The 26143-nt window shown below is 32.6% G+C and overlaps 1 protein-coding gene across 1 annotated transcript in view; it reads left to right on the forward strand.

The window, feature by feature from the left end:
- LOC126818417 (protein FAM135A) overlaps positions 1-25379 on the forward strand; it is a 49518-nt gene extending 24139 nt beyond the window's left edge. The window contains exons 2-21 of the mRNA XM_056100724.1: positions 2221-2302; positions 3665-3744; positions 4260-4399; positions 5866-5936; positions 6634-6807; positions 7279-7372; positions 7785-7938; positions 9776-9825; positions 10360-10515; positions 10799-10872; positions 11387-11547; positions 12084-13464; positions 16041-16100; positions 20470-20573; positions 21072-21163; positions 21584-21681; positions 22395-22546; positions 22866-22976; positions 23511-23627; positions 24565-25379. Of these exons, the coding sequence (XP_055956699.1) occupies positions 2226-2302; positions 3665-3744; positions 4260-4399; positions 5866-5936; positions 6634-6807; positions 7279-7372; positions 7785-7938; positions 9776-9825; positions 10360-10515; positions 10799-10872; positions 11387-11547; positions 12084-13464; positions 16041-16100; positions 20470-20573; positions 21072-21163; positions 21584-21681; positions 22395-22546; positions 22866-22976; positions 23511-23627; positions 24565-24770 (3552 nt within the window). The 5' untranslated portion in view covers positions 2221-2225 and the 3' untranslated portion in view covers positions 24771-25379. The remainder of the gene's footprint in view (positions 1-2220; positions 2303-3664; positions 3745-4259; positions 4400-5865; positions 5937-6633; positions 6808-7278; positions 7373-7784; positions 7939-9775; positions 9826-10359; positions 10516-10798; positions 10873-11386; positions 11548-12083; positions 13465-16040; positions 16101-20469; positions 20574-21071; positions 21164-21583; positions 21682-22394; positions 22547-22865; positions 22977-23510; positions 23628-24564) is intronic.
- The last annotated feature ends 764 nt before the right edge of the window (positions 25380-26143 follow it).

Below are 26143 nucleotides of genomic sequence, written 5' to 3' on the forward strand. Positions count from 1 at the left end.
CACCCACTTTTTTGTTAATATTTAGTCTCAAAATTTGGCAAAACAAGCTCAACGCCTAGCCTTTTCTTCCGCTTACCATATTACAGTCAGTGCAACTATTTCATATTTCATTCTCTTCATTTTAAAAAGTACCATATCAATGAAAGCAGCCATGACATATATTGCAGCATTAGCGATTCTCTAGTTCATCACATGAGATATTAAGAGATAGTCTGTGAACTTAAAACCACTCCATGCAAACATCAATTCCACTTTTTGGGGAGGCACAATCTAAATTTTAGAGTGGCTTCTAATTTTTTGAAAATATTTATCCGAATAACTTACACAGTGTTATCAGAATGTATGTTTTGTTATAGGATAGAAACAGATGAACCAACCTATTTTAAGAAAGATAGTATAAATTGATAGTAATAAAAAATTCCATACTGTTATAGGTATAATTATGATTGATCATGTGTTTGAACTACATGTATGTATTGTAAAATAGAAGATAGTTTATGTTATATAGACTATCAAAATTAATTTGTACTATTACTATGACTGATGAGTATTTAATGCGTCTTATATGAACCAATTTTAGAAGGTGATTATTTGACTAGTCTTTAGGAGTAACCCTATTAAAATTCCAGTCTGATTAAAGCATGGATGCTTGTTCATTTTATACGCCCACATTGAAATTACTGCCAGAGTTATAGCCCTTGATCACTTCAAAAAATCTTGTGGACGCTCTAGAGGCTAAAGTTAATATCTGATTGACTTTAAGTTTATACACAGTGTTTAAGGTCATGAGATGAAGACACCTCTTGATTTTCAGCGATTTCCGATAATTACTGCCAGACTTTTAAAATTTATACACAGTGTTTGAGGTCATGAGACGAAGAATCCTATTGATTTTCAACGATTTCCGATTATTACTGCCAAAGTTGTGACGCTCTAGAGGCTTATGTTATCATCCGATTGACTTCAGATTGATACACAGAGTTTAAGGTGTTGAAACGAACGAGTATATTGATTTTCAATGAATTTTTGATAACTTGAACAGCTAAATCCATTATATTAAATATTTTGTATACTAAACGTTAGCATGGGGCAGAAATTTATAAAAACCAAACAAATTCTAATGATTTTCTGATAATTACTTAATGAGTTGTTACTCTAAAGCAGATTTTAGTGTATTATAAATGTTTATTTACTGAAAAAGTAAAAACATCTGACAACTCGTGTTGGCTTCCTGTACAATTTAGCTGCTGGCAACCTATCTTTGTATATTAAAGTTCAACATGACTGTTTGATCTGGAAGAGTTTATTAAATAAACTGTATTCTGTGTGATGTATGGAATTAGTCGTGATTTACAGAACCTGTGTACTGCATTATAGAGGATTTCTAAAAAAGCAGTAGATAACAAAATACCGAGAAACCCAAATATAAATAATTTTCATCATTCAGACAAAATATAGCTATATGACCCCTGAGGTGACCTCCCGTGCAATCTTGTCAGATCTATATGGAGTGGAGGCAGTCGAAAGTAGAAAAAAAAACAAAATGAAATTTAGACCTCAATTTGAATCAGAATGCTGAAATTCAGAATCGGTGTAAATTTTGGGGTGTTATTGCCCCTTGAACCAAACCCTTTACAGACTCATTGGGATTTTTTTATTTAAAATTGGTGTGATTTGCTTGTCTAATCATAATGAAGAATTAGACCCACCCAACTATTTTATGCGTATGTATTGCCCCATTACCCTGAAAACTACCTTTCAAAAAGCTGCTGGTATTTATAGATATGTTGATTGTATGTTTCTGTGGTGAGGTGGCTTTGTATATTTGGGTTTACTGTATTTAATCGGAAGTAAATATGAACACAAACCATGATAGATAAAGATTGTCTGTGTTTTAGATTACAATTTAAATTGTGATTTGTAGTCCATGATGTGTAAACGCTATTGTATTGATCAAAATGTATAGAAAATAGATTGACTTATTAATATTATTGTTTTATATTCTTAGAATAATCAAATGGAAAGAAAACTAAAGCTATATTTATTCATTGATATGTAGTTACACAGATCTCCAATTTATTGTGTTGTGCTTACTATAGACTCATTTCAAAACATTTTGGAAATTATTTATTATACTCTGTTGGATATTTATACTTGTGTCTCTGTCAGATTTGTGGTTTTAATATAGTATTTATTTTTTTTTATAATTTATTTTTTCAGATGAGATGTGTGAATTACAAGCAACTATCGAATTCTCTGTGGAACTTAATAAGTTTTATAATGTGGATTTATTTCAAAGAGGGTAAATATGCACAGACAATATTTTGTTGCTATAAATAATATTTGATATGCAATAATAACAAGTACGAGAGTACAATGAACCAGGAACAGAGTATGATGTCATTGCAGACGTCTTGGAAATTAACGTCATATAAAAAATCAAAGTCACAATCTAAACGCAATTGTTCAAGGAATAAGCATGTCAAGTTTCACCTTGATAGTACGATACTTGAATTGAAGGAGCCTTCAGGATTTTTTGAAGATCGTCGGCCTCAAGAAGAAGAACAAAAACATGATGAGTAAATCTTGTGGCCCTGTTCCTGTTCCAAAAATGTACCTCTGTCATACAGCAAAGCTTGATTGTATTGTATTGTAAAGTTGTAATCACCCAGAGTAACACCAATCCAATTAGATCTATACTAGGCCTACTGTAATTGATGAAGGTTGTTACTATAAACTGAGTGATAAAGAGCTCCACATTAATAAATCTGATTTATTCTCTACATCGTTCATCATTGGATGGTTGCTATTATTGACAAGAAACAGATAACTGGAATCTGTGAATGTTCTGGTCGACATTACATTTTGATTCTTAAATTTAGATTTGTATTTATTATGTTACTTGTCCATTATGCTGGTGTGACTCTTAAATAAAGCTTGTTTAAAAATTCTGCAATCATTCAGCTACCTTTAATTGTCATCTGGATGCAAAGATTGGTTAAATAAACCAGCTACCTGTCTTCTTGCGGGATCTCTGCTACTCTTGCTAATTTTGGCAATCTGAATGGGCTGGCTTACAAGTGACAGCTTTGGTTAAGCCAACTGGTTTCAATTACAGGCTATCAGAAATCTTCACTCTCCTGGATTATAAATGTTGACATTTTTTTTTAACTAGCTTAGATATAGCTATCTGAACAGCATACAAATGCACTTGCTAAATCTTACTTTGTTACGAAGGCCCATTAGTGCCAAACAAAAAAAAAAAATATTAATCCTTTTTAGGCTTTTAAAGGAGTTAGTATCTCGTTTGAACGAATTAGTATCTCGTTTGAACGAATTAGTATCTCGTTTGAACAAATTTTTGGTCTGTAGCTATTAGAAATCTGCACTCTCCTGGATTAAAAATGTTGACATTTTTTTAAACTAGCTTAGATATAGCTATCTGAACAGCATACAAATGCACTTGCTAAATCTTACTTTGTTACGAAGGCCCATTAGTGCCAAACAACAAAAAATATTAATCCGTTTGAACGAGTCAGTATCTCGTTTGAACGAATTAGTATCTCGTTTAAAAAAATTTTTGGTTTGTAGCTAGTAATTACATGTATTTATTATTTTGTTTTCGGTTAGATTAAAAATACAAATTTTTAACTTATATTTATAGATTTTATCATGTACGTACATCTATACGTATGCCACCAAAAGCACCTGCAAAAATTGAAGTCTGTTTTCCAAAAGATATAGGTAAGGGTAAGTTTAGAAATTAATAGCTGTCTTATATAACCGTCAACAAGACAATGCATGATGACTTACTACTAATCTTACAATGAGCCAATAACTGGTGCTTACACAAATATTCATGTTGAAATATTTGTTCAGAGTTATTTAAACTGATTGTTTGGTATTCATCATTCAATGTCAATTGAAATGAAATTAAAGCAATTATTCATTTGAATTGGAGTGCATATACTATTACATGTAGAATTTGAATTGAATCACATAACACATGTAGCATTTGAATAATGACTTGAATAGTAAAATCAGCATTCAGTGTGACTGTGATCATTATGAACTAACCAACGCAAGCCCACTTTAGAAACCGTTGGTCCAATTTTCTAGAAAGGCACAAGAACTATGAATATAACCTTTTTAGCCCTATTTTTATTCTTTCCTGCAAACGATTAGACAAGCTTGATCAAGTTTTGTTAACAATAAAGATAATAACCACATTGTTGATATTTGATATTAATCATTTTCAGAATGTGATTCATTGCTGCCTTCCAGTATTATAGATAATGTGGCCATAAGTAAAACATTTCAGATATTATATCGTAATGAAGATGTTATAATCAATGATCCTATGATATTCCGAATACATACATTAGTAGATAGTACTAAGGTGAGAACTTTATATCTCTATATTTAATCTGCCACAAAATCTCCAGTAATCTTGACAATCAGGGTTGAGTATTGCAATAGTATAATGCTATACTTCTTACTGTATTATAATATCTCCATATATGCTCTTCAAAAAAAGTAGGGGATATTCAGAAACAATACAAAACTGTGGAAATGCACTGCTGTTTTTATTAGAGGTAACCAGTGTATGTTAATAACAGGCCAATTGCCAACACATGAACATAAACAGTTCATATGGGTGGCTTATCTGACAGCCCCATTTCACTCGCAAAGAGGTACACTGTCAAAAGTGAAAATGGACGTTTTTGATTTTTGTCTTAATAATGAGTAACTGCTCCACCAATCCTGATACATTCAGCAATTCGTCGTGGCATGCTCCTAAATCAACCGTCCAATTACGATTTGGGTCAATCTGATCCACTCCTCTTGCAGTGCCACGGTCAATTCTTGCAGTGTTGTTAGTTGACGTTGAAGTCAACGAACACCTCTCCCGATCAAATTAATCGTAACACACTAAAGCAAAGATACGCTAAACAGTAAATCTTATGCAAGAACCGATAGGATAAACCAGCAAACAACAGTTTTCATCAACCCTTCCTTGAAGTGTCAAATTTGACAATGAACCCCTATTGGCGCTATTGCGTGTCGCATGTGCAGCTCAGTGTTTCTGTTGGGGCGATAAGTTCTTCATCTGTGAACATACTCTCAAAGCATGTCTAGTGTCCATGACTATTTATCATATCACAACCTGCATAGGACTTTGAATTTCAATATCCCCTACTTTTTTTGAAGAGTATATATATATTGCAATCTATATGACAATTGTGTAACATTTTGTATCACATCAAAGTATGTGCTTTTCTTTGTCCAAAAAATTGTGAAATAACAATTATTTTATTCAATACTGCTGAAAATATATAGTAAACATGTTTTAGTATTCTTTAGAAGTCAAATAATTGTCATTAGTATATCACCAAGAAATTGACTTCAATGCACTGGACAGATTCTAATTCATGCAAAGGTCATCATATATCTTAACCTCAAAAAGCTTTTCCATAGAGTGCCAATATCCAGAAAATCAATAGAAATTATTTTATGTTAAACCCCAGATCTCTTCACAATTAACTTTAGATTCAGAGGATTCTTGTAATTCGGTTTCGATAGAATTTTTGCAAAAATTGATGTTTGTTTAGTCCTGAAATTTACATATACATGTATTGATGATTATGCCATCAGACAATGCAGATAGCCAGTTTTTAGCAGTTATATTTGATTAAAAAAAATCTCAAAATGATTTGACGTAGGTTCAGAGATAATATGCAACCATGCTTAAATTTGTAACAATACATGTAGAAATAACAAAGTTTTGGATTATGAATACCATCATTTAAGTGTTCAGTACATTGAATAAATCGTTTTAATTATCAAATTCAACTTTCTTTACAGTTGGAAGAAAATTTGGAAAATTTAGAGTTACAGTTATGCGTTGAACTATGGTTTGGAGAAGAAGATTTTGGGTAATATCCTAAAGTAGCTTTCCCCATATTCTGGAACCCTGATAGGATTACACAGTGTTTAACACCTGAAGGAAGGAAGACGCTTAGCCCGTGGACCACATAATACCACTTTGTAGAATAACATATGATTAATAAATGTATAGAATATATGGCCCGGCTTTAATGCAATTTGGCAAGGATTGTAGTTCTATATTTAAATATAACTCTAACATTAAACAGAAGAAAGTTTATATTTTCTTGATAAATATAAAATCTTTTGAAGATGTTTATGTTAGGCTTCATAACACATGATAAGTTTGATTGTTTGTGTTTTATAGTCAAACTGTATATGATAAATGTGATTGTTTCATATGTCTGTTCAGACAGCTGTATACTGGTGACAATGTCATTAAGTAGAATATGAATCACACCTACAATGTCTACATTCTAATTCTAGAGGTAGATGTGTAACTGGGAATATAAATGAAGGAAGTAGAAGATCTGATTAGAATTTGAATGTCTTGTTCATTTCAAATACAACTATGAACTACAGTAGAATCTGTAATAAGCAGCCACTCAAATGACCTCTTAATAAAATCTCAGTGTTTGTTATTGCTGATATCAAGTAAAATTATACACTTGGATGCATCAGCAGCAAATATTCACATCAATGTATTGGTAAATTTGGCTGATTTTATGTATTATTATCTCTTAACAGATCTTCATTATTAGAGAGAATGGAAATGGTAAGCCAAAGAATTCTACAACTTCATTTTAGTCCAACTAAAGGACTACACCATCATGTGCCTGTTCTTTTTGACTATTTCCACTTAGCTTGTGTAGAGGTGACTATACATGGCTGTCTTATTGCCATCCACCAACCTTACCTCAAGTACGTATGTTGAAAACTCATATTCATTTTATAAAGGATAAAGATAAATGTATAGAAACATAAATTTAGGTTGCCAGGTAATGAAAAATATAGACCGACGGACAGTGTGACGGGCAGACAAACAGGCAAGGTGATGGCAGTATACTACTACATTAAAATGTGGGCATATAAAACAGTCTTAGTTTAATTAAAACTGATGTGTCTGCGATATCAGTATTGCAGAAGTTGAATAGATAGATACTGTATTTTAAGTTAGTGTAAAACAGCCAACTAAATAAATAAACATCATCTTAAAACAAAATGTGAAGACTGCAGTAATCTCATAGCACATAATTTGTTTTATGGTATTTAAAAGGAGAGATGTCTACCTGCATTAAAAAGTTGTTTTAACTCTCAAACCAGACTCACTTCTGTTTACTTTATATTAAGTTAGAAAGGATAATTATTTTAATTGATATTGCATCATTACAGTATGCCTCGACCAGCTAAAACAGCCTGGGCTAATAAACCACCTGATCAGTCTACATTAGAAACAGTTTATTTTGGTCAGAGACCTATTTCTACTGTAAGTATTATACTTATTTTTGCTATGTAATATTATGCAGATAGTTCAAGAAGGAAATTTCTTCTGATGTTATAGTAGGACTTAATTGAACATCTGTATCTTGTGAAAAACATTACTTATGTCTTACTGTCATACAAGGTTCAGAAAATCTTCTTAAATCTAAAGATAATAAAACAAACATTTTGCTTCTGTTACAAGTTCTTTTAACAAGTAAAACAAAATTGTCTTATGCTGTTGTAACAAAGATATCTTTTTCTAATGAATTTTTCACTGAGATATCATTCACCCTGGTGAAAGCAGATGTTAAATAAAGCTATTTCAAACATGATTCATCTAGTTATAATTCACCATTAGATATTAGATATTTTATGACATGTTTCATTAGATAACCATGGATTTTGTGTATTTTCAGATGAGTATGACTTCTACTTCTATGAGTATGAGATTATTACAAGCTCACAGTGTTCACAAGTTAATCTGTAAACTATTATTATCAGCTAACGAGAGTCTTCAGTCCACCTTTCTATTCTACCTCAGTAAACTTCCTCAAGTAAAATCCAAGCTTGGTACGTGTATGAATTTAAATCTGCCATATAACATAGAACACATTAACAGTGTAACAATATTAAACATACATTACAAATTTTTTTATTTTAAATTTACATTGATGGATGTTTTTTAAGATTTATTTATATCAGTATGTATAACTATCAATACCAGTAATCTATATAAAAGATATGGAATATCTAATTTAGGTATTTTATGATAAAAGATTTAGTCTTACATGTGTGAGATTGGGTAAATAAATGGTCTAAGTCATGATTTTTAGATCATAAGATCTACCATTAAGTCAAGTGACATGGTTTCGATCCCAGGCTTGTTCATGACAGGGAGTAGGGTTGCCTCTCTGGCCATTGCTGGATTAGCTTCTGATACTTGCACTTTTGGGGAAGTGTGTCTATTCTTCCAGTTCAATCAAATCTATCCCCAAGCACAGCAACATGAAAGCCCTTCTTTAAAATCAGGGGCCTTCCCTAAAACTTTGGACAGTGATTTAAGGTATTAAAAATGGTGAAAGTGTTGTTCGTCTCAAAACAATATTGTTTACATTATATCCGTGTTGACAGTTGATAGCCTTGTTTGTCACACAATTAGTTTTTCTGCAATATTCTGCTATGCACTGGTTAATTGGGCATAATAAAATCGTGAGTCATGACGTAACGTTATGTAAACATATTTGGTCCAATTTTGAGCTCTGTTTGGTTTTGTTACGCAGTTAGCTATTGGTTGTTAATCGGACTATTGTAGGGTGACCCATGCACTCTACAGAAATACAGCCCACCGCTGATAGTTCGAGACTACCACTGAAGTGTGCACATTCGCCGTGTCGAGACCAACTTTCTGACAGTATGATACTATAAATAGCCATGGCACGTGCAATTCTCTACAAATCTATCAACTATTACAGCCGTAACAAAATTATTGTTGACGGTTTTGAATAGCAGTAAAATTAAGCTTCTTGGTTATTACAGCAGATTTAGAAATTACGTTCGTTTCATTTTTTAAATCGCTTTATCATTAACTGTACTGTTAAGAGCGGCATCTTTTGGTTTAGTACAAATAATATCTCTGAAACACTCGGGTTAGACAGGAACATGATTCTAGCAGTAGTTTCATTTTACTTTTACAAGCTTCTTAAAACAATTGTTGAGCTAGCTAACGTGCTTATTTCTAAATTCAATTTTTTGTTCTAGCTTTCTGTTATGTTTCGTAAAAAAGTAGTCTTGATTATCCCGACCTGTCAATCAGACGTAGAATTGTCGATAGACTGGTTAAGCGAGACTAATTTCAAAACAAGGGCACGTAACCTATCTTTTACTCAAAAGTGTCTGGATGTTATGGACGACACTTGGAACCAGTTTTCAGTCTATTATTTATAGATGATTAATGGTCATAGCTTATTAAGTACAACATGAACGTTTATTTAGTGACTATAATTGTGTGAAACTGATTTGAGGCTTGGCATATATATAAATATTGTGGCGTAATTGTCGATATATTTGGAGATATTTATTTATGGTGGGTCACCCTAACTATTGACCAGTCATAATTTAGAGTAATGGGATTAGCTCTAATCAAACGAAACACTGCGAGGAATATGCTTGTTTCTAATATTTACATTATTTTCATCCGTTAACCTGCTGTCATCAGAGGTCAAATCCGAGGCTTCAACAGGCCTGTTCTTTTTTTATTATATATTGTCTTTTTAGGGATGATGTATGCATATACGGAATAAAGAGGTCAGACTCCTGTGCTTGAACCTATATAAGAATTTCCCATCTTTCTGGCCTTAAGTCAGTATATATATTAGAATTAACTAATTCTATAAATTGATATTTACAGAAATAAAAGATTGCCATGAGAAATTACAGATTATATTAGCCAACTTACAGGTAAATCTAGTATTTTTTTAGGACTTCTGTTTGAAGTTTGTAAAGAGTTATTTCCCCTTTACTCTTCAAAAACAAGACATTGAGGGTGCGATTGTCAGTATGGAACATTCCGAATTGACAGAATTACAATCAAAAAACATGAAATTAACAGATGTGGTATGAGTAGAAGTGTGACATAATCAAATATTACAGCTATTGCGATTGTTCCGAGATAGTGTTGTATTCAAGTCATAGTTTTTTCTCCTTTTTAGTGAATTTGATCACTGCAAAGCAAATTTGTCAATTGAAACAACTAAACACTGGCACATCAAGTCTTCCCCCACTCCACCCCCCTTTAAATGCAAAATATGAAGTTTCATTTCCTAAATTATTCTTGCATGTATATACAAATTATTTGAAATTTGGCTTTATGAAAGTTTCATTTAGAAATTGAGTTTGTTTTTTTCAACCATTCTTAAAAATGTAGCCTTGCTCTGTAATCTTTTCTTACTGAAACACAGAATAGGAATGATCAGAATTTTTAATTTTTTTTAGAGTATTGATGACGAAGATGATTTAATACAGACAGTGATAACAGATATAACACAACTGTGTGCTGAAAATGTTATATTGTGGACCAAATATTTAGAAGCTGTAACCCTAGCTAAACCTGTTCATAGTTACTTAGCTCAGGAACATCATACAGCAAGGGTAAGCAACATTTTCTATCGTCTTAACAAATATAATTTCTCATAACAGATTTTCATACACCATCGAAGAAGAGTTGTGACACATAATTAATGAAGAGTTCATTCATTAAATTATTTCCCCCAAGAGGCATTGTCTTCATTTGAACTACTGTTGAAGCGGTAAACAGCAAGTAATTTTTTTGCTTTTGAAGTAACACTGACTTACTTGCATCTACCCATTTGTTAGTGGTATATCAATATATATATATATAGTACTGACACTTTTTATATCTGTTTATATTCAGGTGAAGAGATTTGCTGAAGCTTTCTTTACATTTGAATATCCCAAGATAACATGTTTATCATGCTATGAACCAACGTAAGTTTTAAAACCATTAATAAAATAAATACAAGTTTATCTTTTATAAGAATAAAAACTTCAAATAATCTAAAATAAAATACTTTGTGATCATTTTTAATATGAAAAACACTGGAACCTTGCAAAGGCTGGATCAATCTTTTGATTGACATAGTTCACTATATGGCCAATTTTGATTATTATATGTATATGAATTTTGTTTATTCCTTGCACATATCTTTGAGATAAATAAAACCGTATTTATTTGATAAAATATGAATGAAATATTAGATAATGATTTTATTTTTTTTGTTTAGCCTTTGGTATTTTCAATGAAATCAGACACATATATACAATTTGGAAAAGAGTGTTTCATATTATTTTGTACTATGTTATCTCGGTGAACATGTTTATAGTTATCAAATCAATGTGAAAGATTTTGAGATTGCGTGAACCGTTCCAGGGTTGTTTTGTGTTGAACTGGTCATGACTTATTTTCAGATTAGAGAGCATAATTTACACTTTTGTATTTCAGTATACATGGGCATGATGAGATAGCTAAAACTGTATCAACATCGGATTATTTTCTCAATATACCACCTATACCTGTTGAATGTCCGGAATTAGATGGTGATAGTACGAGCATGCCTATTATATTTGAAGATATTTATCATGATAATTGGATGAATGCTTTAGGTAAATGTTTACTTTATGATTTTCTCACATGGACATGGAATTTAATGGGGTTTAATGTGTCATTGACACAAACGGGTGCTTATTTTTATGCTTATCCTTACATGTTTAATGTGAGATTTTTTCTCAGACTACAGTGTTTCCACAAACTTGTCTTTGATTTCCGGGGGTTTAATTATGTGCATACCAAGGTGTCCATTAGACATACATGTAGAAGATGGCCATGATATTGATGATATTGTGATTTAGTCTTATTGCCATAATCATAGAAGATAAAATTATGTCAGTCTCAGAATTGTGAGAAATGGATAGAATATTCTTTAGCTCTAAAGATCAGAAAGAGAAAGTGTTATGGTAAGAATTCATCGGGTTATGAAGATTATATGTAGTCAGTTCTTTAGTTTGTTAATCAAAAGACCCATCTTTATTAGCCTAGTTGGTGCAAAATAATATGGTAGAAAAGGACTTTAACCCCATTTCATTTCATTTCACCAAAAAGTATTAGGAAATTCAATTAGTGGTTCTTGTTTCTTCTTCAGATGTAAGCAAATTACGAAACAGTGAAAAGAAGAAAATAAAACCAGAGAAATCAGTAGAGATTAAAGATAGTGTTTTATCATCCTCCTTGGAAAAAGAGGATTCCCTACATCGAAAACAACCTAAAAAGAAATTTATCAAAAATATGAAACCAGATGCATTCCGTAGACCTTCTTCATATTCCTGTTCTGATGCTGAGCAAGCTTCTAATGTTGATAAAAAAGGTGTTGTGTTGCTGGGTTATAGGAAGAAACCTGTTCCGGAATTTTATCCCTCTAAATCAGTGGAGCTCGGAACCTTTAGTCCCTTACCTATTTCATCCATAGACAATCTAGGTATGCCGTCTGCTAAAGCACTGAGTGCTACTTCTATGTCTTCACTTTTAGTGAGATCATGTTGGAGTAGAACTAGCGTCAGTTCCCTGCCAGACTTTCTGGACAGATCAAGGCATTTATCAGATAGTTCTGAATCTGGTTTCCAAGAAGCTGAGGAACTGGATAAAGCTAGAGCAAGATTTAAGGCTCACCGGTCTCATACAGCTCCTATTCCAGGATCTGGTGCAAAATTACAAAAAAGTGCCAATATTGATCAGAGTGTAGATCCTTGTACGACAAGCTCTGATCCACAAATACGAAAAAAATTAGAATTTTGTAAAGATGATAAAGAGAGTGTTGGTAATATTGAAGAAGAGACAAATATTCAATATGTGAACAATTTGATAACATCAACAAATGATGATGAAAGTGATGATGGAGATGATGATGTGTGTAATGGCTATGATGATTATTTAGAAACACATTGTAAAGAATCGGAACCTGAAAACATGAATCATTTATCCGATAAATTAGACACTACCAATATATCTAACTGTGATAACTTACAAACTGCCGATCCTAATAACACAACTAAACCTCCAGGTGATCCAAGTGCCTTATCCTCAGTTGACGCCACATCGCTTGATGGCGTCAACATCACAGTATCTGCCAGTAATTTATCAAAAGACAGCGGTATTCATTATAATTTAGACACGGTTTCTGTGTGTTCAGACACAAGTAGTGTATTTAATCCACAAATGACTGTCTTAGAACTTTTAAAAGAGGAATATACAAAATCTCAAAAAGAGGCAGTTACAAATGACAATTTATCGACTAGTCATGGCATGTTGCCATGTCATAGAGCTGCTAGTGATACAGATATAGTTCGAAAAGTGGATACACATACAGATTTAAATTCTGCTTCTAGTAAATTAGACTGTGATGTATCAGTATCTAGTGAAAAATTATCTCGTTTGTTATCTTCATCGTCTTCAAATCCTGAACTTTCCAGGTTTGCAGACAGTGCTGCTCCAAAACTAGTATCATTAGTTGGCCATAATACTATAAAGTAAGTAGTTAATTCCTTACAACATTCTTTGTGATCATGTACAGTAGAATCTGTATTAAGCAGCCACTCACGGGAATTTTCATGATTGACTGCTTAACGGGAGTGATCTCTTAATAAAATCTCAGTGTTTGTTAGCGCTGACATCAAGTAAATTTTACGGTTGGATGCATGTTGAGCAAACAAACATCAATACTTGCATCGATAAACTTGGCCGCCGATGAAACTTGCTTTGAACGAAAATTCTTTGACTCAAATCTCTGATGTAAATGTGTCATTTTGTACCAACATTGATACTACTGTCTACCATCATGATGTATTCGATAAGATTTATCCAATTTTGTAAAGAAAATTCTTGAATTGATTTTATTTTATAATCATGCTTCATGCTTCATGTATCAGTATTTATAGTCATGCTTCATGTATCAGTATTTATAATCATCAGGGCTCACACTGTCGGTCGCCAAATTCGCAATTTGCGATAAAATTATGAAAGTGGCGATTAAATTTTGTTTTTGGCGATAATTTGGGCGATAAAGTTTTGGGGTACTGGCGATTCTTTTTTAGAATTGGGGAAAAAAAATCCTTAAAATTCTAATCGTATTTATCCTTGATTAACCATAGCGGTATACTATAATCAACTTTCTGATAATCCCGAACGTGTCATGAGTAATACTAAACAATTGTCTGGGATTAACGGTTTCAACTGATTGTTAATTGCCGATAATAAAGCCTTTATCTTGTCTTTATTCGTCATATTAATTAACCCTAACAAATAGATTAGCGGTGATTATTTGATGTCGCGTGATTAAAACAAAGGGGAGTAATCAAAATGGCCGATCGTTACCCGACAACTCTTTTCAAAGAGAGTTGATAGTTGAATTTTGTTTACTGTATGTGGCTTCATACGACATGTATAAATATAACAGCATGGCTAATTGGATATTATTTCAAATTATATTATCACCATGGGTCGAAAACGAAAGAGTGAGTTGAATAGCGACGATTTTGGAGTGAGTAAACTGTCTGCATTTTTTTTCGTTACCGCCGCCGAAGTGTTCTAAAAATAACAAAGAGTCTGACGTTGGCTCCTCTAGACGAAATGAAATTGACACTACGATTAATGATTCAGATGCTGATTCCATGACGGTACCCGAAATCAACAATAGGCCTATTGTACATGCGAAACGAAAATTCAAAGAAAACTAGAAATTTGGCAATCCTTGGCTGAGATTTGACGTATACACGCTGAAAGTGTTTTATTCAATATGTGAAAATTCAAAAGTCAGCTATAGTTTTACATCTCTGGGTGTAATGTTCTGAAGAAAGAGAGTATAGACACTCATCTGTCTACAAAAGGTAAGCTGATTTTATATGTTGATGAATTTATGTGAATGATTTTATATGAGAATATCCTTGACTCAATAACAATCCTATTACAGAATATCTACGACTCAATAATATCAATCCTGTCAGTGATGACCAAGTATTAAATATAATGTTTATTTTTCAGGTCCATCTAGCCACAAAGCAGCGGTAATGATTTTTGAAAATGGCAATGACATGGTAAGGCCAGAGAGAAATCGGTGTCCAAATCAAAAGAAGCTATATTATCAGCCATGAGAAATGTCCTGTTCATGATTTAAGAATGTTTAAGAATGCACAAGAAATAAAATTGTTTTATGCTATTACAATATGTGTTTTTTTATTATATATTTTTGGCGGATAAATATTCAAGTTGGCGGATAAAAAATATCATCATTGTTTTACATAAAAATATTAATCCATTTTGGCGGAAAAAAATTGAAAGCCAGTGTGAGCCCTGATAATCATGCTATATTTATAACACAACACAGTTCTATGCTATGCATATCATGTTTATAATCATGCTATAGGTATCCTCTATTTATGATCATGCTATATGTATCATCTTGTTATTTTATGTACCTATGGTATATAATCATTATGCATGTATCATTTATCAGTCACTTTTGTTTCCAAAAAACAATCTTTCCATATATTTATTTATCAATAAAACTTGCATAAAAGATCATTTTTCTTCCATTAAATCATAATAATACGACAGATCATTTTTCTTCCATTAAATCATAATAATACGACAGCTGTCGTTTTAATGCCTTGTGAAAACAAAACAGGATTAAAAATAGGACAAAAAGTTATAGTCAAGGTAGATACTTTAGTAACAGATTCTTACCGGCTTTGACCTCTCTCTGTTCCTGCCTCATCCTACAGACAACTAATATGAAAATAAGGCTCTTCCCCCTCGATTCTAAGGCTATTTTGGAATCCTTACCGTCTATTTTTCTCTGTGATTCTTCTTTGTTCGCCAAAAGGAATCATTTCTTGCCAAATCCGACACAAATTATAATAATCAGGAACTGTGGGAAAAGGTGTGAACTGAATAACTATTTAATAGGTTCATTTCAAATGGAGTGGTTATAATTGTTGGATCAAAAGCAGCCCTCGCAAAAAGATGTGGACCTACTGGTCAGTCTGAGTATTTATTAAATAGACATGATTTCTTACTAATATAATGAATTTTCTTTTTTAATTTACAGTTTTATAACATTACGAGAAGAATTAAAACAGCAAATCAAATATCAGGGTCATATATACAGGTAATTGTTATAGTTATTCAGGGTTTATTTATAGAAGTAGAACATTGTTTATTTATAGTAAACTAACATTTAATCTGTAAATTATCTATCACCTGCAATAAAAATGATAATTATTAGGGTCATTCCATGTCAAGTGGGTCAATTTTCAAATGTACATGTAGAAACTGTGCAAAATTTGTGGTCTGTAGCTTGAAAATTGACTGAGATAAGGGCATTTGAGTTTCATAAGTTACCAATAAGTTTTCGTAACAAAATATGTATCAATAATTTACTTGAGTTTTAGATATCTTGATTTTACCTTTCTAGTGAACTACTGAAGATATACAGCTCAAATTTGGTAGTCTTTTAGAAACTTTTTGTGTAGATTACGAATCTGCAATCAGATTAAAGCTGAGTGGTCGGGTTCTCATGTTACTTGGTCATAAAAACCGACAAAAATTTGGTGTAATTGTATATTTACTGGATTTTTTAGTGCTCCAGGAGCTATAAAGTAATACATATAGACCCAAAGTTTGGCCTATCCAGAACCCGGTAGATGGGCACCTAAAAATCTGAAACTTGGTGTAATTATAGTTTGTAATAATGTCTCCAACATATGTTAAAGCCATTCTTGTCCCATGCCATTTTGATATTTTTTCAAAATCTATGTTTTGGGTCAATCTATGTCAATTATTGTAGTTTCGAGCCGATTGAACCCGGTAGATGAGCACCTAAAAATCTGAAACTTGGTGGAATTATAATTTGTACTTATGTCTGAAACTTGGTGGAATTATAATTTGTACTTATGTCTGTAACATAAAACCATTCTTGTCCCATGCCTTCTCAATATTTTTCAAAATCTGTGTTTTGGGTCATTCCATGTCAATTATCACCCAATGAGTTATCACCCAATGAGTTAAACCGTACGCCCTTCGATTTTGCTAAAATTTGATTTATTTGTTCATTAGTACTTAAAAGGCTGATATTCCTAATTTTTCGCTTGATCCGACTAACTGTTCAATCGGCTCGAAAATACGATATTTGACAAATAGATTGACCCAAAACACAGATTTTGAAAAAATTGAAATAATATCGAGATGGCATGGGACAAGAATAGCTTTAACGTAATGTTGGAGACATTAGTACAACCTGTAATCACACAAAATTTCAGATTTTTAGGTACTCATCTACCGGGTTTTATCGGTTCGAAAATACGAGGCAATTTTCGAAAATTTGTGTCTGAATCCATATTTGAGGCCAATGTTATGCAAATCTATTGAAGACTGATGCGTTTTCATATGTTTCTTATGTAGTACTACTGACAATCTCTAGATAGGCCAAAATATGGGTCTATATGTATTACCTTGTAGCTCCTGGAGCACTACAAAATCCAGAAAATATACAATCACACCATTTTGTTTTTCGGTTTTTATGGCCAAGTAGCATGCGAACCCTACCACTCACCTATAATCTGATTGCAGATTCATAATCTACACATAAAGTTCTTTAAGACTACCAAATTTCAGCTGTATATCTTCACTAGAAAAGTAACAATAAGATATCTGATACTCAAGTAAATTATTGATGCATATTTTGTTTCGATAACTTATCGGTAACTAATGAAACTCATTTGCCCGTATGTCAGTCCATTTTCAAGCTACAGACCACAAATTTTGCACAGTTTCTAGTTTTTACATGTACAATAACATATCTTTTTTCCAGATTTTTTCGAGGGGTCAATTTCCCACCCCTGGCCCACTTGACATGGAATGACTCAGTAGTATGATAATATTCTACATTAACAGATCTATGTCATTCATGAAAGCTATTGTATTAAAATAAAAAAAATATAAAGACAAACATACACTAAATATAAATATGGTAATAGAATATAAAGGAAAATTCAACCATTATTGGAAAAGATCATGAGTGATGCTTTTTTTATCAAGAATAGTAGATAACAATACAGTCTCATTTTGCATGTTCCATTATCTGCACATGGGCGTCCAATCCTCAGTGGATATGCCAAGTTGAATCCAAAAATAGGTTTCTGAAAATATTTAGGATAAACTATCAAAATTTACACTTAAATACACAATTTAAATTATGATCTACATTGGACAAATACAGACCCTCTGCAGAACATGGAGCATGTTTTTGGAGTCTTGCGTCTGCTTCCGAAGAGTTGACAATCTGGGCATGTATGTCAAGGGTATATAACGAAACTGTAGTACTTCTGTAGTTTATTTTTTATACGCCCACATTTCATGTGGACGCATTATGCCGTCGCCCCTGTCCGTCCACAATTTGTTTGTGGACACTTTATAGGTCACAATTCTTATCCAATTTTGACGAAACTTGAAATATAGGTTTATCTCCAAAAGATCTCGGCTGCTTTCGTTATTGGCATGTATCGAATCGAAACTTCATGGATTATGGCCCCTGTTTGTACGAAAAATCATGTTTTTAGCTTGTGGACCCTATAGAGGTCACAATTTTTATCCGATTTTGTTGAAACTTGAAAGGTAAGTTTATAACCCAAAGATCTCGGATCCTTTCGATATTCGCGCATATCGGATCGTAACTTCCTGAATTATGGCCCCTGATTGTACGAAAAATCACGTTTTTAGCTTCTGGACCCTATAGAGGTCACAATTTTTATCCGATTTAAAAAAACGTATTATTATATCACTGTTACACCCTAAGGATGACTGAGTTCGAAATTCGTGAAAATCGGCCCAAAATTGACAGACAAAATGGCCGCCGTTCGTTCTCAAATAGCGTAAGAATATGGTATATCAAGGTTGTGGACCCTATAGAGGTCACAATTTTTATCCGATTTTGTTGAAACTTGAAATGTAAGTTTATAACCCAAAGATCTCGGTTCCTTTCGATATTCGCGCATATCGGATCATAACTTCCTGAATTATGGCCCCTGATTGTACGAAAAATCACGTTTTTAGCTTCTGGACCCTATAGAGGTCACAATTTTTATCCGATTTAAAAAAACGTATTATTATATCACTGTTACACCCTAAGGATGACTGAGTTCGAAATTCGTGAAAATCGGCCCAAAATTGACAGACAAAATGGCCGCCGTTCGTTCTCAAATAGCGTAAGAATATGGTATATCAAGGTTGTGGACCCTATAGAGGTCACAATTTTTATCCGATTTTGTTGAAACTTGAAATGTAAGTTTATAACCCAAAGATCTTGGTTCCTTTCGATATTCGTGCATATCGGACTGTAACTTCCTGAATTATGGCCCCTGATTGTACGAAAAATCGCGTTTTTAGCTTGTGGACCCTATAGAGGTCATAATTTTTATCAGATTTAAAAAAAAGTACTATTATATCACCGTTACACCCTAAGGACGACTGAGTTCGAATTTCGTGAAAATCGGCCCAAAGTTGACAGACAAAATGGCTGCCGTTCGTTCTCAAATAGCGTAAAAATATGGTATATCAAGGTTGTGGACCCTATAGAGGTCACAATTTTTATCCGATTTTGTTGAAACTTGAAATGTAAGTTTATAACCCAAAGACCTCGGTTCCTTTCGATATTCCCGCATATCAGACCGTAACTTCCTGAATTATGACCCCTGATTTTACGAAAAATCGAGATTTTAGCTTGTGGACCCTATAGAGGTAATAATTTTTATCCTATTTAAAAAACCGTATTAGTATATCACCGTTACACCCTAAGGACGGCTGAGTTCGAATTTCGTGAAAATCAGCCCAAAATTGACAGACAAAATGGCTGCCGTTCGTTCTCAAATAGCGTAAAAATATGGTATATCAAGGTTGTGGACCCTATAGAGGTCACAGTTTTTATCCGATTTTGTTGAAACTTGAAAGATCTCGGTTCCTTTCGATATTCGCGCATATCGGACCGTAACTTCTTGAATTATGGCCCCTGATTGTACAAAAAATCAGGTTTTTAGCTTGTGGACCCTATAGAGGTCATAATTTTTATCCGATTTAAAAAAACGTATTATTATATCACCGTTAGACCCTAAGGAGTTCAAATTTTGTGAAAATCGCCCCTAAATTGACAGACAAAATGCCTGCCGTTCGTTCTCAAATAGCGTAAAAATATGCTATATCAAGGTTGTGGACACTATAGAGGTCACAATTTTTATCTGATTTTGTTGAAACTTGAAATGTAAGTTTATAACCCAAAGATCTCGGTTCCTTTTGATATTTGCGCATATCGGACCTTAACTTCCTGAATTATGGCCCCTGATTGTACGTATCCTGCCTGGCAGCCGCTGGTTAATTCTACATGTCAATCACCACAGAACCTAATTAGAAATTGACTGTAAAAAGCTTCATCACAATTTTAATATTATGTGAAATGTAAATCCATTAAACTTTTTTTCATTTTTAAGTGAATGTCCAACATTAGCATCTGTATCACCATATTTTGTTACACCTGATACTGATGATGATAATGATGGTATACATCTTATTGTTTGTGTTCATGGTCTAGATGGTCAGTATATTTTTAAAACATTTATTTTTAAAGGGAGTAAATCTCTTTGGTTTGGATCATAATAAAGTTTGAATAAAATCCATCGGATGCATTATTTCGATTAGTGGTGGGATAATCTCTATATGGTTCAAATCTTTAAGGATTATACAACAGGTGGTTCGTTTGCTTATTTTTGTTTTACTTTTTGCTGAAAATGTGGATTACCTAAAAATTGTAATTGTAGACAGATATCACACTTCTCTAAACTATTAATCCTTTATAGGCATTTAGTAACTGGATATATCAATAAACTATAACACATACTTATCGATGAATAATTGCTAATTTATTATGGTAAGGTTGAAAGAATACTTGAAATGTCAAAATAAATTAGCAATTGTTCTTCCACAAGTTTGTGTTATTGTTTTTAAAAACTGAATCAGAAAGACTGAATAGTTTTTGACATTATCATATGTAAGGTAATCAATTCCCCGACCCTGACAAAATTATTTATTTCAGGTAACAGTGCCGATTTACGATTAGTAAGAACGTATGTAGAGATGGCATTACCTGGTTATAGACTAGAATTCCTTATGTCTGAGAGAAATCAGGTAATTTATTATTATATCATTTCCATAGTTGGCTACATTAAAAAATAACTTCACTACTGTTTGCATACATACATCTTTAAAAAAAATGAAGGCAAAGGGATAGTTGTCATAAAAATTTAATGAATACATGTATACAGTTTAAACTAAATACACTGTTAAAATGCACTGAAATTTCATTTTACATCACATAACGATATAAACTGGGAATCCAGAAATGGTCCATTTTGTAAGCTGAGATATTGGCATTGATGCAGGAATGAAAGTTTATTACAAGCAATATTTTGATCCGAAGACCCTGTACTACATGTACATGTAAGTGTAATACTGTAGTTGGAAACATGACATAATCACAAATAAATAGGTTTCAAATATAGGCTACACTTAAATATATGTTGTTCAGTTTTCAATTGTATTTTACAGCAAGATACATTTTCTAACTTTGATGTAATGACAGACCGTCTGGTGGAAGAGTTATTATCTTATATAGATCTATATGGTTTACAAGCACAGAGAATCAGGTATGGTACAAATAAAACATTTCTCCAAACAAATAAATACATTCATGAAATAACTCTACTCACCACTCGTGAATGCCTAATAAGTTGATTAATGTGAGCTACCTTCAAGGGAATTAAGTTCTTGTTAGTTTGTTTACATATATACTCTTCATTAGGGGATATTGAAATGCAAATACCTATGCAGGTTGTGATATGATAAATAATCATGGACACTTGACATGCCTTGAGAGTATGTTCACAGATGAAGAACACATCGCCCCAACAGAACCACTGAACTGCACGTGGGACATGCAATAGTCCATACACGTGGGAGGGGTTCATTGTCAAATTTGACACTTCAAGGCAGGGTTGATGAAAACTGCTGCGTGCTGGTGTAAATGAGCGTCATGCTAACGCTAACGTTAGATTCGGGCATGGGTCTGTTATGGTGTGGGGAGGAACCGCCATGACTGGCAGAACAGACTTGCATATTGAGAACGACAAGAGGAACTTGTTGAAACTAGTGTGAAATAAACCCAGTGATTGTTTTCCATATAAATTTGTGTTTTATATTCAATACCATGTAATCATCTAATACATCTAGTATTTACCAGTACATAGATTTAATTCATTCCCAACATTATTTACAAGTTATCCACTAATACTGGTACATTTATTTCAAGTTTATTGTATGAACATATTTAACAGGTATGACTTAAATTTGTATTTTTCAGTTTTGTTGGGCATTCTTTAGGTAATATTATAATAAGATCAGCTCTAGCCAGGAAGGAATTACGACACTTATTACCCAGAATGTACACGTTTTTATCTTTATCTGGTCCCCATCTTGGTACATTATATAATACTAGTGGATTAGTTAATATGGGTAGGTTTATATAGTATCTCTATATGTAAAATCATATTGAAAACAACTGATCTTTAACTATGACAGTCACTGGAATGATACAATTTAGTGCTTATGAATTATTCCAAGAAAAATGTTATTTGACTTGGCATAGAAAACTGCCTAGTTGTTTGGATAGGACATAAAATTGAGGTTATGTGTATGCTATTGGCAGCATGTTATAGATCCCCTGTCACAAAAAATTTCACTCATATAACACTGCATGGCATACCAGTCGGCCTTACTTTATGGCCTGGTTGGTACAAAACTTTATTTCATTTCAATAATGTTTTTATTGTAGGAATGTGGTTTATGCAGAAATGGAAGAAATCTGGATCTTTATTACAGTTATCTTTGAAAGATCACAGTGATCCACGTCAGTGTTTTTTATATCAACTTAGTCAAAGATCAGGTACAAACATTTATATTGTCACCTTGTTCTCTCATCATATTTGTCAATAGTCAAATTGACTGAAGTATTGTTTTATTTAGAAGTTAAACCCATTTCTATTCCATTCTCAATATACTGTCGGCTCATTTCTACTTGTGAAATCTCAAACCCATACTATTGTCAAATTTCTTTAAAAGTAGTGAAGGTGTTACGTATACAGGAGGGTTTGCTTACTGTTTTTTTCTAGAACACCTGATATCACCTCAAAAAAAAAAAATATATATATATATGTATATGTATGCTGTGAACTAGTGGGAAAACAGTAGGTAACCTTTCAATCATCAAATACAAGTCAAAAGACTCTTGGTGCAAGAAACTAAAATATGCCTTATGTTAGTCATCCCAAAATGACCTAGCTTGTGTTGAGTGGCCATTAAAACCCATCTCAAGAGATATATGCCAATGACTTTTCCAAACTTGCATGAAGAGCACAAACTGTTGTTTTGAGTTGATAGAGATGTAACTGCTATAAAGAATGTAATATTGTATTTTCAGTATTACATCATTTTAAGAATGTTGTATTAGTTGGTTCAAGTCAAGATAGATATGTACCGTATCATTCTTCACGTATAGAATATTGTAGATCAGCACAAAGAGATGCTAGTCTTACAGGTATGTTAAACATACATAATGCAAGAGCTAAATCTGCCTATTGCAGGTCTTTCTTTAGGCCTGAAATGGATTCTAAAGTATTAAATAGACATTAATTAACTGATCCAGGCCTTAATCAACTCTCGATGGCATCAGATTTCTCCGATATTAAATAGATTATAATGGTTCAGCGATACTTTGATTTAATCAAATATGGAGGACCGAGACTTAGCTTCGATCAACCAGTACCGTGGTTGAAATTATTGCACACGTCTGTCAAACCTTCAAAGGCTAATATCTTCGCTGGCAATAGAGTAATTTGAATGAAATTTTCAAATTATTCATTTTACATCATCTACTTTCGAACTATTATAGCAAGAATGGCTAGTTCTTTATCTAAATCTTACATAATGTATCTTTAAAATATTTAATATATACTAGCACAGGATGATGATAATAACATATTTTCTTTGACCCAACCCACTTTGTCCTTGGTACAGATCAGTCTGTTTTGAGTATAATTTCATGAATTTTATTTTTTGTTACCGACCATCTTAGATACTTCTTGCTGATAAATATTCAGTACCATTCTTCAGATTTATATACATATCTGATATATGAATTTAAGAATCCCCGCTCAACAGAAAACCACAACAGACTTGTAGAAGTAGAGGATCGTTTAATAAATCAACGTTTCGGGTGTGGTACCCTTTATCAAGATTGAAATTATAATGATCCTGTGACACCTGATATATCTTTGATAAAAACACCATTTTCTTTGTTTCAAATGTGAACAACTATATGTAAGATATTGTTCTGACTAACGTATTTTGATGTCTAAGTTCATATTCTATAAAATGTTTATATCGAATGCTTTTTTTCTGAAGATGCCAAAATCTATTTGTATGATCTTTTACAATATTTGATAATTTTTAAACGACTTTATATTTTGCAACAGGTAAAATTTACAAGGAAATGGTAGAGAATCTTTTACGACCTATAGTGGATGCACCTAATTGTAAACTGATTCGATACGATGTATTCCATGCTCTACCAAGTACAGCTAATACTATCATAGGCAGAGCTGCTCATATTGCTGTTCTAGACTCGGAAATATTTATCGAAAAATTCCTCACAGTAGCTGGCTTAAAGTATTTTAAGTGAGTTAAAAAGTATTAAGACATTTAGTATTTTAAATGAGTAAAAAGTATTAGGTGTTAGGACATTCCATAAAAACACCTGTTAGTAATGAAAGAGAGATTTTACTGTTTTTTTGTAACATTGTTGAATTTTGAAATGCCAGCATAACTAATACCTTGTCAGAGGTAAGTACTGCCATGCTAACATTATTTGAGGTCAAATAATGTTCAGTGTATATCTCATTTTAGTCTGGTCATTTTCACACCTGTCTGTTCATCAATTATCCAGATTCACTTTTGTCTAATTCTTTTAAAATTTGTGATACAAAGATGCCATTTTCGATTTCAATGATGTATTAAAATTGCTTGTAGAGGTTTAGTTCTTGATAATATATTAAGGCCTTTTGGGCCACTATCTACTGATCTTTTTGAGATTTCTATGCATTGTTTACTTTATTGAGAGCAAAAAAAAACCCAATCAAATTTCAATGATTTATGTAAATTACGAGCACAATACAGAGAGCCAGGACTAAGTTGATAGTGGTGGCTGTATGCTTCAATACTTGGTAACCTATATCTTTACAGGTACTTTATAATTTCAATTCAGTCTCTTCATTTGTTTCTGCTTATTTTGTCACAGTTAAATAATAAGTGAATTAATCACATGTTAATGGTTTTTTTAGGTACGTAGTGTCTGAATAAAACATAACATTTGTACATATACATATTTGTAACTACATTTTATATCTGAATGAATCTCTCTCTATTGCTAAATATAAATCGCATATTATTAATGTTTTGTATAATATTATATTTTAATCTGTTAAAGAAATATTGTTTATGATTATCCTCAGTATATTTATTTATAAGTATTAGACTTTGTACTTAAGGGGGGAGGCTACCCAAAAAATCTTGTTCTGAAATTGTAAAGCTATTGAATTGAAAATGGTACAAGTAGTTAGGAAATGTAATAAAGAAGGGAAAAGTAACTTTGAAAAAAAAGTTGTTGCCAAGGTAACTCATTTTTTGGGGAAAAACTATGAAAAGTGTAGCTACACTATATCTCTGTAACTAATTAAGATATCTTCGCCAAATTTGTAGGATATATAAACAAATATCTACCCCAGAATCAGACAGAAAGCAATTTGAATTATCATTAATATTTCAAAAGTTATCAAAATGTTTCTTGAAAGACAAAATATTATGGTGAGGCAAAAGTTTTAAACACAATTTTCCAAGAAACTATGAAAATTAAAGAGAAAAACTCTCTGTCTGATTTTAGGGTTACCATTAAAGAATAAGCAGTCTGAAAATGTGACATTTATCTTTATTAGTGCCAGAGATATGGTGTACCAACGGTTTTCCTACTTTTTCCAAAAAAATGTGTTACTCGAGCAA

The sequence above is a fragment of the Patella vulgata genome, chromosome 4, assembly GCF_932274485.2.
Source record: "Patella vulgata chromosome 4, xgPatVulg1.2, whole genome shotgun sequence".
In the NCBI taxonomy this organism is placed as follows: Eukaryota; Metazoa; Mollusca; class Gastropoda; family Patellidae; genus Patella; species Patella vulgata.